This window comes from Haliotis cracherodii, unplaced genomic scaffold (assembly GCF_022045235.1).
Source record: "Haliotis cracherodii isolate W230 unplaced genomic scaffold, xgHalCrac1.p SCAF_12, whole genome shotgun sequence".
In the NCBI taxonomy this organism is placed as follows: Eukaryota; Metazoa; Mollusca; class Gastropoda; order Lepetellida; family Haliotidae; genus Haliotis; species Haliotis cracherodii.
The window spans coordinates 24,247,924-24,264,918 of NW_027266267.1; the positions used below are offsets into that span (position 1 = coordinate 24,247,924).

The 16,995-nt window shown below is 39.7% G+C and overlaps 1 protein-coding gene across 1 annotated transcript; it reads left to right on the forward strand.

Annotated features, from left to right (window-relative positions):
* Nucleotides 1-2,096: 2,096 nt before the first annotated feature.
* On the forward strand, nt 2,097-4,489 carry LOC139457216 (phospholipid scramblase-like). The gene is made up of 2 exons (XM_071238632.1): nt 2,097-2,192; nt 3,764-4,489. Exons 1-2 carry the CDS (start codon nt 2,097-2,099, stop codon nt 4,487-4,489), a joined length of 822 nt encoding a protein of 273 aa, XP_071094733.1.
* The last annotated feature ends 12,506 nt before the right edge of the window (nt 4,490-16,995 follow it).

Consider the following 16,995-nt stretch of genomic DNA (forward strand, 5'->3'; position numbering starts at 1 on the left):
CTATCGTTTAAGTATTAACTCATCAGTATAGCATATATTGAATATCAAACATGTTCCGAGTCGGAAATAAGATGTTAACATTCGGGTGTCGTGGTAGCAAGCTGTGTATTTTGTCTGCGTGTTGATATTTTAGTGTGATTCAGTTATTTTGTATATGTGAAAATGTCGCGTAAATGCAGACGAACTATTTCACTTTGATCAGACCTTTTATATCACACGAGGTATGTACATTATCTTTTAATGTAAGGATTCTATGATGAACCATACATTGCATGTATTACTTGTTCATAAACAGAATCCAGACTGTTTTAAATAATTTTTATAAGAGTTATTTGATGGATCTAGCCTGGCAGAAAACGTTAATTTCTGTAGCTAATATGTGATGTATTTACATATTTATGCTAATAGCACAACTAAGCCAGAGCTAAAATCAGTACTAATATCCATGTAATCATTTAGTTAATATGTTAGCAATGTACAAATAAGATAGGTAACTCTCTTGTACTTACATAGGTCTGAGCATCATGCATTTGTAACACAGCTTCTGCAAACATGTCTACATTACGAGCAATGCCTAAAGTGTACATATATCCATACATTATACCATTCAGTAATGTGAATGGACATTGGTTAATGGGCCCGTTAACTCGGTGTATGTGGATGCTATCAGATACAGTTTGTTTGCTGCGGTAGTTTAGATAAATTATAGATATGGCCTTCAAGTATAACATATACCAGCATAAAAACAATGACTGATATATGCTCAGAAGTACAGCCAACGCATGTTGTTATTTATATTTAAATATCTGCGTACATTCGATTCCGATATTGGGTTTAACTAGGTTTATACGTAAATAAGACATACCTTATGGCAGTCCCATTTAGCAAGGCGTAATCATAATTAGGAGTGGCTGAAAATAAGAATCACATAAGATTATGTAAGCTTTGTTCACAGGTATCTTTGTAGACTGACTTAATATTGTTATTCGTAATTGGTTGTTTTATCACTTAGCCCATGATGCACTGGTGTATCATGACATTTACACTCTTATGTATAATCATTGTTTAATATCACGCACTATTGTGATAACTGCTTCTTTTGTGAAAACTGTAAATGCTCTACATGACTTTGTACTTTATATGTAAATATATTTCTTATTTTAAATGTGAATGACTGTCGAGAAATCCCCAATAAAGGAGCTGGCCAGAGACACTCTTTGTTTGGTTTCTTTGAAGGTGGTGCCCGATCCCGACCTAATTCCCCAAGGCTAATTCTAGATATTGTGACGGTTTGAATACGAAAGTGTCAAACCATCATAATATAGAGATTAACGTTTACGAGTCTCCTTATTTCAAGGGAATGAGAAACGTCTTGGATGCTCGCATGAAGTCATTAGCTAAGCCGGGTATTGGCATTTAGAAAAGACAGGCAAATGTTCAGAAATCATGATAGTTTTATAGTGTTAACACAAACAGGGGACGGTTCCTGTATTTGGGGTTTAGTGCCCTATTGGGGTCTGCCGCCTCTGGTCCTGCAATGTTGACAACTACAGCGGTGACCCGTGAAGATTCCGGGGTAGAATAGGTCTTCAACAACCCATGCTTGCCGTAAAAGGCGACTATGCTTGTCGTAAAAGGCGACTAACGGCATCATGTGGTAAGGCCCGCTGACTTGGATGATGCTTGTCATCGATTCCAATTGTGTGGATCGATGCTAATGATATCAATCACTGGATCGTCTGGTCGAGACTCCATTATTTACAGACCGCCGTCATATAGCTGGAATATTGCTGAGTGCGGCGTAAAACAACAAATCAACCAACCAACCTACAGCGGTTCTGGATTAAACGTCAACTCTCGCAGTAACTGAATCAACTACAGCCGAGAGTGCAGCAAAAAAATCCATGAAACTCGTATTACCAGATGGGGCAACTTTGTCGTCGTCTTTCTGAAATAAATTTATTTCTAATGTGTCTCCGTTTCATTTACCCCAGAGGTCAGAAATCATGGCAGTTTTATAGTGGTAACACATATACAGGACGGTTCTTGTATTGGGAGTTTAGCGCCCTTTTTAAAAACAGAATTTCAGTTACATCATGGCGGCATATTTCATTTCAGAAGAAAAGCCTGCAAAACCAGGCTATGTGTTGCAGGGTAACGTGCGAACGTCGACTGGTACATGCAAACCAATGGTGAGCGTAGTTCCTTAACTGATGGAGCGGGTGCGTTTCTACGTTTTGTCTATCAAAGATCACAAACACGGTTCAACTGAAATGATCGGGTAATGGAGTTTAAAACTATTGGAGGGCGAACATTAGTTAATAACTATTGGAGGGTGAACATTAGTTAATAACTATTGGAGGGTGAACATTAGTTGTTAACTATTGGAGGGTGAACATTAGTTGTTAACTATTGGAGGGTGAACATTAGTTGTTAACTATTGGAGGGTGAACATTAGTTGATAACTATTGGAGGGTGAACATTAGTTGTTAACTATTGGAGGGTGAACATTAGTTGTTAACTATTGGAGGGTGAACATTAGTTGTTAACTATTGGAGGGTGAACATTAGTTGTTAACTATTGGAGGGTGAACATTAGTTGTTAACTATTGGAGGGTATACATTAGTTGTTAACTATTGGAGAGTGTATCTGCAATACACCGACTACTGGAGGATTACAGCATGAATGTGCATGACCCAGTTCACACAAACATTCATGTGACTTTGCTTTAATTGTATCATATGCCGGGATAATGATATATGTATAGTATCAGACGTTTCACGTGTGTGTGTGTGTGTGTGTGTGTGTGTGTGTGTGTGTGTGTTTGTTGATTGACATTGCATTCTGTTTGGGCAGTGATTAGTCGTCAGGAATGTAGTACTATTTGATTTAAGCAGTGTTCAGGAAGTTATGATATTTAGATGATAGTGGTGTAAACATCCGGTCCGGTATGCCGCGGGCGGTGACAGTATGTTATGGAAACATGTGGAATGTTCCAGTGTCGCAAGACTGGTGAGGACACTGTGTAGAAATTTCCAGTAGGGTCTTTGGCTGTATCTATGGTGTGTCAAGAGCGTGTTTAGGTATCTCTGACGCATTTCATCGCTTCGGAACCAGCCTTCATGTGAGGATCACTCATCATTCCTGATTCCCTGCCTTTCCTGTCTTGGAAGCTTGACCACTGTTGCCGCCGGGCTAATATATATTATTATCACTGACTTTTGCTATCACAACTGTATTTTTGCGTTTGATACTAACCTCTGCCATCATATCATATATTGTCATTGAATATCTTTCTACCACTCTTTTGTGGACTGTCATTGTAAGTGCTGTGCATAATATTTTTTTGTAATACATTTGTTGACTGTATACCATTTGTTTAGTGTTTGTTTGTTTCACAGGTCTTTTGCGTTCATATTTCTGGGTTAACATATTGATTCAATTTGGGAATCGACACGACACAAAATCAAATAAAACATACATGTATATCAGTGTGTAGTTTTATGCTCGTAGAATACGCTATTTTACACAACGAACTGATATCATTTGCATTATTAAGTAAAGAGACTATTTGTCAGTTTTGCCAAAATATTATCAACATATTACAAAACACGAACAGCTTGTGTGGAGTCATGTTTTCACTTTACTGACTTATTGTTGTTTGTTTGTGTATTATTGCTCAGATATAATATTCGTTTTATAAAAAGAATATAACAACATGGGCAAGTACTAATTACAATAATACTTTATATATTCTGTATAGATACATTCAAGGTCATGTGACAAGCACAGTGACACCTTGATAATCTGGACATCGTCACCCTGGGCATCGTTATCGGAAACACCTCTAATCGTTAACACGGACAGCGTAAACACCGACACTGCTAACTCAGACATCATTAACCCGGACACTGTTAACCCAGACATCATTAACCCGGACACTGCTAACCCAGACACCAATAACACGGACATCATTAACCCTGACACTGTTAACCAAGACATCATTAACCCGGACACTGCTAACCCAGACACCAATAACACGGACATCATTAACCCTGACACTGTTAACCCAGACATCATTAACCTGGAAACTGTTAACCCGGACACTGCTAACCCAGACATCATTAACCCAGACACTGCTAACCTAGACATCATTAACCCGGACACTGCTAACCCAGACATCATTAACCCGGACACTGCTAACCCAGACATCATTAACCCAGCCACTGCTAATCCAGACATCATTAACCTTGATACTGCTAACCCAGACATCATTAACCTGGACACTGTTAACCCAGACATCATTAACCTGGACACTGCTAACCCAGACATCATTAACCCGGGCACTGCTAACCCAGACATCATTAACGCGGACACTGTTAACCTAGACATCTTTAACCCGGACACTGCTAACTCAGATATCATTAACCTGGAAACTGTTAACCCGGACACTGCTAACCCAGACACCATTAACCCTGGACACTGCTAACCCAGACATCATTAACCCAGACACTGTTAACCGAGATATCATTAACCCAGACACTGCTAACTCAGACATCATTAACCCAGACATCATTAACCTGGAAACTGTTAACCCGGACACTGCTAACCCAGACACCATTAAACCCTGGACACTGCTAACCCAGACATCATTAACCTGGACACTGCTAACCCAGACATCATTAACCCAGCCACTGTTACCTGGACCTGCATCACTTCGGGCTTTCCTCCCACATTAAGCTGATACGCCGTGATATAACTAGAATACTGTTCAAAGCGGCATTAAACGGAGGCGGTCGGGTAGCCTAGTGGTTATAGCGTTCGCTCGTCACGCCGAAGACCCGGGTTCGATTCCCGGCATGGGTATATTTTGTGAAGCCCATTTCTGGTGTACCCCGCCGTGATATTGCTGGAATATTGCTAACAGCAGCATAAAATCAAACTCACTGACTCACCCAACTCACTCATTCATTTAGACTGTAAGTGACTGCATTGTTATTAGGCAGAAGTGTATATTCCAAAAACATCTATCACAAATAGTAAAAAAGGCAAAAGAAAGTATACCGAATTTGTTATTTTATGAAACTGAAAATTTAAAAAGAGATCTTGTTAAAATTGATTTTGTCTATTTAATGATCATTCAGTCTTGCGACAGTTTGTAAACGTGTGGCTGGGTCACAAAAAAATGGTTCAATGAAGACTGGGGTAAAAACAGAATTTGCAATCACATGAGCCCTACCATGTGCGAAATGTTATAAATTTATGTCGAAAAAAACATTTGATTGATATTTAAAGATACTGTGTCTAAGATATACCCATCAGTAGTTGTGTATTATTTGACCTTTTCTAATTTTTGAAAGTTTCAAATTAAATTATTTTGAGTAAAAACAACAACACATATTCTTTGAGTGCTGACTAAGCGTCAGTATAGTTAATGTTTCGGACATAATATCGCTAACTTATGACACTTTCAATTGAAAATCAACCATATAATAAAATAAGAGACACAAAGTTATTTTAGGTCTGCAGTTTAGTACATACATTAACTTGGTTGGTTGGTTGGTTTGTTGTTTAACGCCGCTCTCAGCAATATTTCAGCTATATGACGGCGGTCTGTAAATAATCGCGTCTGGACAAGACAATCCAGTGATTGATATCATCAACTATGATCCACGCAATTGGGGTCGCTGACATGGGGTCAAGGCACATACATTAACTGAGGTGATTTACAGGCAATCACAGTCTTTGACGTCCACGATGACATTCAGAAAAGTTTATAACCAACTTATGTCTAATACCGTACTTCCTCGAGTAAACGCCCGGTATTGCATAAACAGTGGGCATCGATTGAACGCCGGGATGTAGCGTATGAGTAAGTTGGGGTGAACGCCGTTTTTAACATTATTCCAGTTATATCACGGCGTGTCAGCTTAATGTGGGAGGAAATCCCGAAGTGATGCAGGTCTCAGACGCTTACCATTTCGGTGAAACCCACAAGCACCGGCATGGTGCTGAAAAACCTAGAATCATAATCGGAGCGACAATCATAGGTTTCTGGCGCGCCCAAGGGACGTAACTCTGCACAGCGAATCGCGGCGCCTACGTCGACTGGGCCACCCGCCACTGCAAATGTATGCTGTTTAACGCCGCTCTCAGCAATATTCCAGATTTATGATGGAGGTGTGTAAATAACAGAGTCTGGACCAGCGATCTAGCGATTGACATCATGAGCATCGGTGCACGCAATTGGGATAAGATGATATACCTCAACCAATTCAGCGAGTCTGACCACCCGAACCCGTTAGTCGCCTCTTACGACAAGCATAGTCGCCTTTAACGACAAGCATGGACCTATTCTAACCCGCATCTCCACGGGACGTTTAAGACGTGTACCAGTTTGGCGACACGCATATCGTGTTTATATATTTAGAAACAATTAGTGCGATCCGGGATTCGAAGTCACGATCATATGTTTCTGGCACGATGAAGGTACCCCCACACGGCTGGGCCACCACTATTGGAATTTTGTATCGAGATTTGACAGTTGTTCAGTTGAGGCTTCAAACCTAGTTATATATATTTTTTATTGAGAACTATGAGCCTGAATTTTATGTTGAGAAAAACGGCTTTCAACAATATAAGTTTTGTGACAATTACTTTTCTTTTTTTAACAGTCTGAAGCATAGTTGTTCTTTTTCAAGAATTTTCGGGGACAATATATTCTTTTTGATAAAATCCCACCTCCAACCCCTTCAAGAATTTCAAAGGATGGGCCCAAAACAACGTAATTGGTGGTGGAAATCCCTGGATGCGTTGCAGCGTTCGGCCGGTGACTACAGAGAGTTTCAAGGGCTTCTGCCCTGCCTCACACCGAAGCAACTTTTTCACATGTGGTATCTCCTCAGATAAGGGATTTTGTTCGAATTATTAATTTTTCTTGAAAAACAAATTTTTCACATCATATTACAACATCAAATAGGGGAAACAAAACTCCCACAGGAATTTAAAAGCATCTTCAATGTTGTATAACAGGGTATAGTGATAATAAATGTATATCCGAACTCGAATTCGTTATACAAACTCGTAAAACCCCAAGAACAATCTCGTGCTTACTACGCACATAGATAACGTTAGGTCTGCTCCCTGTGGCTAAGTCCTTGTTCAGTGGAAACAGCTTGTGTATTGTCTTGGGGAATATCAATTGTCAGGAAAACATATTTATCGGGTAAACATATGTGACTATATCAGCAATATCAAAACACCGCTGATGGTATCATATTTGGTTAACTATTATACATAAACAAAACCTTGGCTATGGTATTATAAAGGAAAATGCCAGTGCACTATCAAATTGATTCTTCATGCGAAAAGATAAAAAGTTCCACGTGTGTTGATAAATGCAAGTACATATGGTTAGAAAAAAAGTTAATATATGATATTATCTAATTTCGGTGTGGGAATAATATTATGTGTTGTTGACGCTATTGGGCCAAAATCAGTTCTTGCAAGGAGAAAAACATCTATTTCATTCTACTAACTTAGATTTTTAGTAAACAGCAAATGTACTATCCTGTCTGGTAGACTGCATGCGGTAGAGCAAAGAGAAACGGGTTTTCCTATTTCAGTTTCGGCGTCAAGACCACGTGATTTTCCTCACTTCCGCCTTGGTGATTTAAACATATATATTTTCACAAAAATGTGAACATGGATTGGTAAACAAGCGAAGTGCTTATATTAATACCACTCCATTACACACAAGACATTATGCAATAAATACAACAATAAAGGTTAGATGTTACAAATGAATTGTACATGCCAAGCCACTATTAAATTGATTCTTCATGCGAAAAGATAAAAAAGTTTCCCGTGTGTTGATAAATGCAAGTACATATGGTTAGATTGGTTGGTTGGTTGGTTGGTTTGTTGTTTAACGCCGCACTCAGCAATATTCCAGCTATATGACGGCGGTCACACATATGTTTAGAAAAAAGTTAATATATGATAATATGTTATTTCGGTGTGGGAATAATATTATGTGTAGTCGACGCTATTGGGCCAAAATGAGTTCTTTCACGGAGACAAAAAAATCTATTTAATTCAACTTAATTAGGAACTGCGGCCAAATGTTTAGTAAACAGCAAATGTACTATCCTGCCTGGTAGATTGCACGGGGTATTTATTTTCACAAAGATGTGAACATGGATAGTAAACAAGCGAAATGTTCATACCGCTCCACTATACATTATACAATAGATACATCATTGACAGTTAGATGTTAGAAATGAATTGTACATGCAAAGCTAGATGTGTATATATAATAAATATATTTGGAGTTTATACTAAACAATTCATAGAATTGAAAATCTGCCATTTTTGAATAGAATCTAATGTTTGCTTCGCTCTTCCTTACTCAAATACGAATTTCCGCAGTACCCTGTTTGTAAAGAATAACAATGTTGATAAAAATACATTTCATTTCGAAGAACATAGTAATTTCTATGGTCAGTGTCACGCTCGCGATTTTGAGACAAGTAGGTAATTATGAGTCGGTGTGTTAAGTATATATTGGATTTGTAACGTTAATGTAATTCTTTTATGGCTGACAAAATTTAGATCTTTTATAGCATGTATTCAACGTAGAAGGGAGGTTTCTTAAGTTTGCCAATGTAACACAATATTTGTAAATTTACCTGTCAATTACTTTTTCTTAGAATTGTGTAAGTAAACTTAAAATACCAGTGAAAATCATTATCTGTACTGTTTATGTCATTTGTTATTTCCTTGTTTTTTTGTCAAATTGTATTCAGTAGCTGTCTACAGGAATCGCAAAATGACCAAGAAACGAGACTTTACTAACGTGTAGTAAAACGTGGTAAATTGTGAGAAGATTTTGTTAAAGATTGACAGCAATCCATACTAAACGATTAGCGAATTGTACTTATCTACAAAAGGCCACCTAAGCCTTATTTCCAAACAACTTACTAACTGGTTAGTAAAGTCTACTAACATGTTCGTGTTCGTGTTGGAGTGGACACTAACTAGTAAACTACACTAACAAGTTCGGTCAGTGTGGTACGGTTGGAAAGGTCTCACAATGGTACTTCAGATAAACCCACCATCACACGTGAAAGCCACAACGACGATATTAAGAAAACAATCTTGCTTTATCTGAAAAGAAGTTGCTTGTTTTCATAATAATCATTTTGATTGTCAAATCCGATGATACTATGCGTTTGATTCTTTGTTTGTTGTTTAACGCCGCATTCAGCAATGTTCCAGAAATTTGGCGGCAAACTTGACCAGACAATTATATACGAGGGGTGTTCATTAAAGATTTCCCCTTAACCACCTAGGGTTATCATATTTGGTTGAAATTTCACATGTATAATGCTACATGTATCTATGGGTTATGTCAGAATTTGGAGCACCGAACTATTAATCTTACCACTTTTACAGGTGTTATGATCGAGTAGGGTGTGACCATGGAGCCAGTAGAATACCGAGCAGTGATTAGGTTTTAATATTTGAAAGGTCGCACACAAAAAGAAACTTTCGATGAAATGAAAGCAACTTATGGGGAGGATGCCCCATCATATGACGTTGTTAAACACTGGCATCGCCAGTTCAAGTGTGGTCGGACATCTGTGGAAACAGCTGTCATTCCTGGTCGCCCCCATTCAGCCATTGATGAGGACACTATCCATCAAGTGGAGACCGCCATCTTGGCAGACCGACGTATAACTGTTCGCCAGTTAGCACAAGATGTCAAGATCAGTGAAGGGTCTGTGGAAAAAATCATCCATGACAATTTGAACATGCATATGGTGTCTGCACGATGGATTCCCAGGCTGCTCACACCCTTCCAAAAGCAGGAACGAGTCAATTGCTCAAAGGATCTTTTGGACATGTGCCAAAAAAACATTGCAAACTTTTTGGACAGACTTATCAGACAGGATGAAACATGGGTCCATCACAATGATCCTGAGACTAAAGTTCAGTCGATGCAATGGAAACATGTGGAGTCACCACCCCCAAAGAAGGCACGTGTCCAACCCTGTGTTTTGGGACCAGCACGCAGTAGTGATGATGGATTTCTTGGCAAAGGGTACTACAATTACAGGAGCTTATTATGCTTCACTGCTGCGGAAATTGCGGGACGCTATCAAGCTTAAGAGGCGTGGAATGCTGACCAAGGGTGTCCGTCTCTTGCAAGACAATGCTCCAGTACACAACTCTCATGTTGCCCAGACAGAAGCGCTGTCCTGTGGCTATGAAATCCTTCCACTCTCCTGACCTTGCACCATCTCACTTCCACCTCTTTCCAACCATGAAGTCACTTTTGAAGGGAAAACGTTTCACAGATGATGAAACACTGATTTCTGAAGTCAAGTCCTGGTTTGAGACGCAAAATGAGGGCTTTTACAAGCGAGGTCTCCATAGTTGCATAAAACGATGGGAGAAGTGTGTAACTCTTGGTGTTTCCTATGTGGAAAAAGACTAATACCTATGCCAAGTTTCATTCCACTAGGTCCATCGGAAGTGGGTCAGGGGAAATCTTAAATGAACACCCCTCGTAGAATACAATGACATGCATCAACCAAGTCAGCAAGCCTGACCACCCGATCCCGTTAGTCGCCTCTTGCGACAAGCATGGGTTGCTGAAGATCAATTCTAACCCGGATCTTCACAGTTCTGATACTATGCGACACAATTCCTTGACGTTAAAAAAATCTGACCTTCTCGTTTCCATCTAAGACAATAAGGTAGTATTTGTTACAAAAACACCAATACGTATATGTGAACTTCCAGTACGATTCATACAATATTGTTTGCTGAAAGATGATTTACTTAGTTTTGTGGGATAGAAAACTTGAATTTTAAGATTGACGAACAGTCTATAAATAATATACTGGTCTGTGTAACATATAGAACAATATAAGCTAAACAATACCCGTGAAGATCCGCGGTAGAATAGGACTTCAGTTACCCATGCTTGCCGTAAAAGGCGACTATGCTTGTCGTATGAGGCGACTAACGGGATCGGGTGGTCAGGCTCGCTGTCATCGTATCCCAATTGCGTGGATCAATGCTCATGATGTCAATCACTGGATTGCCTGGTCCAGACTCGATTATTTATTTACAGACCGCCGTCATATAGCTGGAATGTCCGTGGGTTTACCAAACTGGTACACGTCTAAAAAGACCCGTAAAGCCCCGGGTTAAGAGTAGGTCTTCAGTTTCCCATGCCATGCTTGTTGTAAGAGGCGACTAACGAGATCGGGTTGTCAGACTTGCTGATTTGGTTGATGCCTGTCATCGCATAGATTGGTGTTCATGATGTCAATCACTGGATTGTGTGGTCCAGACTCTATTAGTTACAGGCCGCCGTAATATAGTTGAAATATTGCTATTTGCGACGTTAAACAGCAAAACAAACAAACAAACAAAACACGTCTAATACCTGCATCATTCAGACATTTCTCCCACATCAAAGTGACACTCCTATTTAACGTTTGATTAAATTCAATTTGGCTTTAAACCCATCTCACTAACAACTCCGACACGCGATCTATGATAGAAATGTATTGTAGTAAAATAATATTGTTTGAGGGTTTTTTTTACACAACTTTTATGCATCAGGAATGTATCAGTAAAACATCAGATTGTAATTAGGCTGGTTTCTGCAATATACCCGTAAATGTTGCGTGCGCTGTGATGAATTGGAGAGGTCGTTTTGTAAACCTTTATTTTACCAAACAGCACTAAAAAGAAGGCAAGTTCCACTAATCTAGTTATGTAAATATCTAGCACTGGGTTTCAAATGGGTTCTTATAGAGAATTGTTGGAAAACAAATTATATTTTTATACCTTGCATATTTACCATATATTTAAATTTACTGAAATAAAAAGGTTAAAGGCGCAACTGTTATTTCTGTATATTTGCACAAATATTGTGCCAACACCAGGTTAATTCTGAAATATGTTATTATAATATCATTAAGAAAACGATAGCGTTTTGCAAGATTCGCGACCACTGCAGTGATCCGAACACACTCCAGCCTAACGACATTCAATGTTGCTGTTGCTTTAGTTGACGATTTACAGTGCACTTACAGTACAAAAATAGTAGCCTATAATTCCGACTACAATTTCTGTTAATTGACATTTTGGGTGTTTAAAACACGTCAGCAAATAATTTAGTTATGATTTTGTATACGTCAACATGTTCAGTAGGCTTGACAAAATGTGTGTTTGTGTGTATGTGCGTGCGTGTGAGTGTGTACGTTAGAGTGCGTATGTGTGTGCGAGTGTCTGTATGCGTGCTTGTATGTGAGTGTGTGTATGCGTGTCTGTGTGTGTATGTGCGTGCGTGTGAGTGTACGTTAGAGTGCGTATGTGTATGCGAGGGTCTGTATGTGTGTATGCGTGTCTGTGTGTGTATGTGCGTGCGTGTGAGTGTGTACGTTAGAGTGCGAGTGTCTGTATGCGTGCTTGTATGTGAGTGTGTGTATGCGTGTCTGTGTATGTGCGTGCGTGTGAGTGTGTACGTTATAGTGTGTGCGAGTGTCTGTATGCGTGCTTGTATGTGAGTGTGTGTCTGTGTGTGTATGTGCGTGCGCGTGAGTGTGTACGTTAGAGTGCGTATGTGTGTGCGAGTGTCTGTATGCGTGCTTGTATGTGAGTGTATGTATGCGTGTCTGTGTGTGTGTGTGTGTGTGTGTGTGCGCGCGCGCAGCCCTGAAATACAGCGATGACAGGCCTTCGAATATTAAAGAAGAAGTGAAACAAGATGAAACGTTAATGGTCGTCGTTTTCCTCCTATTTCAAAATCGACTTATCATGGACATATCGCGTTGAGTCCGAAACAGATATAATTATACGTCACCTATTTGACTGTTCATGAACACATTCGACAAACAAAATACTAAGCAAATCGGATAATCTTAAATTGAAGACGTGGATAATAATTAAAGAGATGAAATGTGTAAAGCGTGTCACGTAAATGACCCAAAGTACTCACAGAAACAATCCCGTTTGTTTGAAGACGACACAGATGAATCACGAGGGGTGTCACCTTTCGCTGTCGTTCCCAGCGTGTGCTATAGCTACTTCCCAACATAAACGTAACCGCACAAATGAATGCAAAAGCCGGTGAACATGTGGGACATAACTATTAATAAAGCAGGCCAATAACAGGTAAATGTTTCTCGGTCATCAGAGCGTCAATTTATATGTTGAGCGTTAGTAATTTGTATTGTCCCCAAAAGAGTTTCAAATATCCCCATTATATAAAACAGACTGTTGCTTGACAACTGACATTGTATTGTGTTGTTTTGTTTGTTGTTTAAGCCGCACTCAGCAATATTCCAGCTACATGACGGCGGTTTGTAAATAATCGAGTCTGGACCAGACAATCCACCGATTGACATCATGAACATCGATCCACGATTAAGATCGATGACATGCATAGTCGCCTTTTACAGCAAGCATGGGTTGCTGAAGACCTATTCTATTCGGATCTTCATGGGTCACATTGTATTAAAGAGCCGAGTTCATGTGTGGCCACGAGTATTTGTTGCAATAGTTGCTGCGGACAAATGAAAGGTGTCCTTCTCTCATTGGAAACGTTTTCAACGAATAAATAAATAAATAGCCTTACCGTTTGAGAACATGTGCCCTAGAAACAGTTAATTAGGTAGCATCAGTATTGCAATCTTTTGAAGCCGCCACCTTATTTATTTAACTTGATAGAAACCACGCATGTGTGACGGATGCTGATTATGCAAAGCTATATGACAATCAGGGCTTTGTCCCGGCGTGGCGCAGATTTAATCGAGTCAGTCAGGTAAATTGTTTATGGTTCGAAATGGCTTGAATATATCAAAAACCATTCAACGAAATGGATAGTGTTCGTTGGCATAATTATGATTTTTTCTATAACATAATTGTGCTGAATAGGATATTCGACACAACTGGTAATAAATCACATCCGTGTGAAATAAACGATTTAGGTTTTTTTCTATATCACAGCAATTATTGAATAATAACACATATAGATCTAACGCTGAGCAAGTCTTCGTATTGTTGTACATGTATGGCTCACTGTAGGACAACCCATGAGGGATTCAAGGTGAGGTGAGGTGAGGTGAGGTGAGGTGAGGTAAGGTGAGTTGAGATAAGGTGAGGTGAGGTGGGGTGAGTGAGTGAGTGAGTTAAAATTTAACGTCGCATCGGCATTATTTCAGCCATATAGCGACGAGACCAAGCTAGTATATACACAATAATGTCAGTTGCTAACAGCATCACACCACATTTAAAACAAGCATTTAATTATTCACATACATATTTAAAATTTATTATACAGACCAATTTCTTTCAAGTAATTTATGATGAGATACCCGCTGACACGGGAAAAGAGATCTTTTAGATTTACACTTTGATAATGTGAATCCCTTGCGATTGCAAAGTCCACACAGTCAAGCAATATATGCTTGACGGTAAACCTTTCATCACAAGGGATACACTTAGGAGGTTCGTCCTCATCTGTCTTAAGCAGATATTCGTGTGTAAACCGACTGTGGCCAATACGACACCGTCGTAAAACGACCTCGTCATGTCTTGACTGACAACCCAAGTAGGTATGACCGATTGTTGGTTTCAATTCATGTAGTTTATTGCTTCCTACTTGGGTGTCCCATCTCTTTTGCATGAGATCCCGAGTATGAGATTTGATGGTTGGTTTGAAATCACTGTGCGGGATAAAGAGTGGAGATAACGGTTTGTCAAGAGCTGCTTTAGCTGCAGTATCGGCTTTTGAGTTACCTGTTATGCCTACATGATTTGGTAACCAGCAGAAGACGATGTCATATTGGCCAGTGGAAAGATCATTATAGAGTTCTAAAATGTCAAGGATTATAGGATGATTTGTGGAGATACTTTTAAGTGCCTGAAGGCTGGTGGGGTGGGGTGACGTGTGGTGAGGTGAGGTGAGGTGGGGTGAGGTGAGGTAAGGTGAGGTGAGATAAGGTCAGGGCGTTCAAGATTACTGGACTTAAATAGTGAGGTGCATGCCCGTGTGTGTGTGTGTGTGTGTGTGTGTGTGTGTGTGTGTCTGCTTGTACTAGTCCTGACTAATGCCGTTCTAGCCCACTGAGATACCATGCCGCAGTTGGAGTTTAAGCTCCTTAATGCCGAGCACCAGGCAGGGTAACAAGAAGTACCATCTGTTAACGTCTTTCAGCACCACACGAATGGACAGTATTTCCCAAATTGATGCAGGTTGGGAAAAAAAACGTGTCATCCATTTGACCAACGTTTGAAATGTATATATCTATTGGCCGCCAAATTTATTTTTTTTTACGAAGGTCATGACAAGTGAACATTCAAGTGACTAAATATGGCTATCGCTGTCATGTATTCCTCACGTGAAAGAAAGTAACGGTAAATACTGTTCATAGATTACACATGTTGTGTTATGCCATGACAAGGTTAGATGTATCCTGTTTAATACGCTCACAATATTTGATCACGGGTAAATATGATAATAAAACCATTTCCATCTTGAACGAGGAAAACAAAGACTGAAACAAAACTAGGACTAGAAAAGTCGGAAATGCTCGTAAAATTGCGTTTTGCCCGTTACAACAAGACACAATGCTTTACAGACTGTTCCTATTGAAGTATCATGTTACTACGCATCTACCTACCTGTGGTTTGAAGTATTTAACTCACAAAGGGTCCTATCGACAATTGTACAGGAGTAAAAGTCGAACGAAATCAGCCTGTTCAGATTTATTGTAAGTCCAATGAGGGAAGTCTGAAACGGACTATAGAAATATGGGCATGCGGTTGGTTTGGTTGGTTTGTTGTTTAACGCCGCACTCAGCAATATTCCAGCTGTGTGACGGCGGTCTGTAAATAATCGAGTCTGGACCAGGCAATCCAGTGATTGATATCATGAGCATCGATCCACGCAATTGGGATCGATGACATGTATCAACCAAGTCAGTGAGCCTGACCACCCGATCCCGTTAGTCACCTTTTACGGCAAGCATGGGTTGCTGAAGACCTATTCTTACCGGAATCTTCACGGGTATGCGCATGCGACTCCGTAATAATAATAATAATAATAATAATAATAATAATAATAATTGCTGTTATTAACGAAACATCTCATCCACAAAAGAGTCAATTGGAGAACATTCCAGCTGAGCATATCAGAAAAATAACAAAATGACGCCACGTTTGTTTTGTCAACACTGCGCCCATGATGCATGTTGTATTATACGAGCAAAGCCATAGCCATGGTACACGACATGGAGTCTGCAGTAGGAGATGTTTACAAGGTCTTTACGCTCGAGGGAGATAGCGGGAAACCATCTATTAGCCGAAATGCCTACACACTGGGGCTTCCATACCAACAATGGAAAGGTATCATAAATTTTACAATGAAGCTGGGGGTCGTCTCAAAAACAAAAACCGGTACGTAAAAGGATATTCGAAAACTTTTGTGCAGGGGTGATTAGGCGTACTATCAGCAGGATGTTCTTCGACATGTAGTAGAATTCGGGTGGAAATAGACTTATTTAGTCTCTGAAATCTTATATTACACAATATCCTTCTTGACTCTAAAAAAAAAAAATCCATATGCTGATTTGTGGAATGGAGCTAGCTTGAGCTTGTTAGACTTGCTTTTGTATGCGTTTCTAGATTATTTTTTCATAAAATAAATATATTCCACGGTCATGGTGCAGGACTAGGGTGGAAAATAAGACACAATTAATGTTTTCCGGACTACATTAATTATTGCTCTCCGAGCAGTGATTTCAGTACACTGCACGTAGGTTTTCAGAGAAAAATATTCCCTCCTCTCTATGAGGTCACAGTATCTCCGGACCCGTGAAGATCCGGGCTAGAACAGGTCTTCAGCAACCCATGTTTGCCGTAAAAGGTGACTATGCTTGTCGTAAAAGGCGACTAACGGGATCGGGTGGT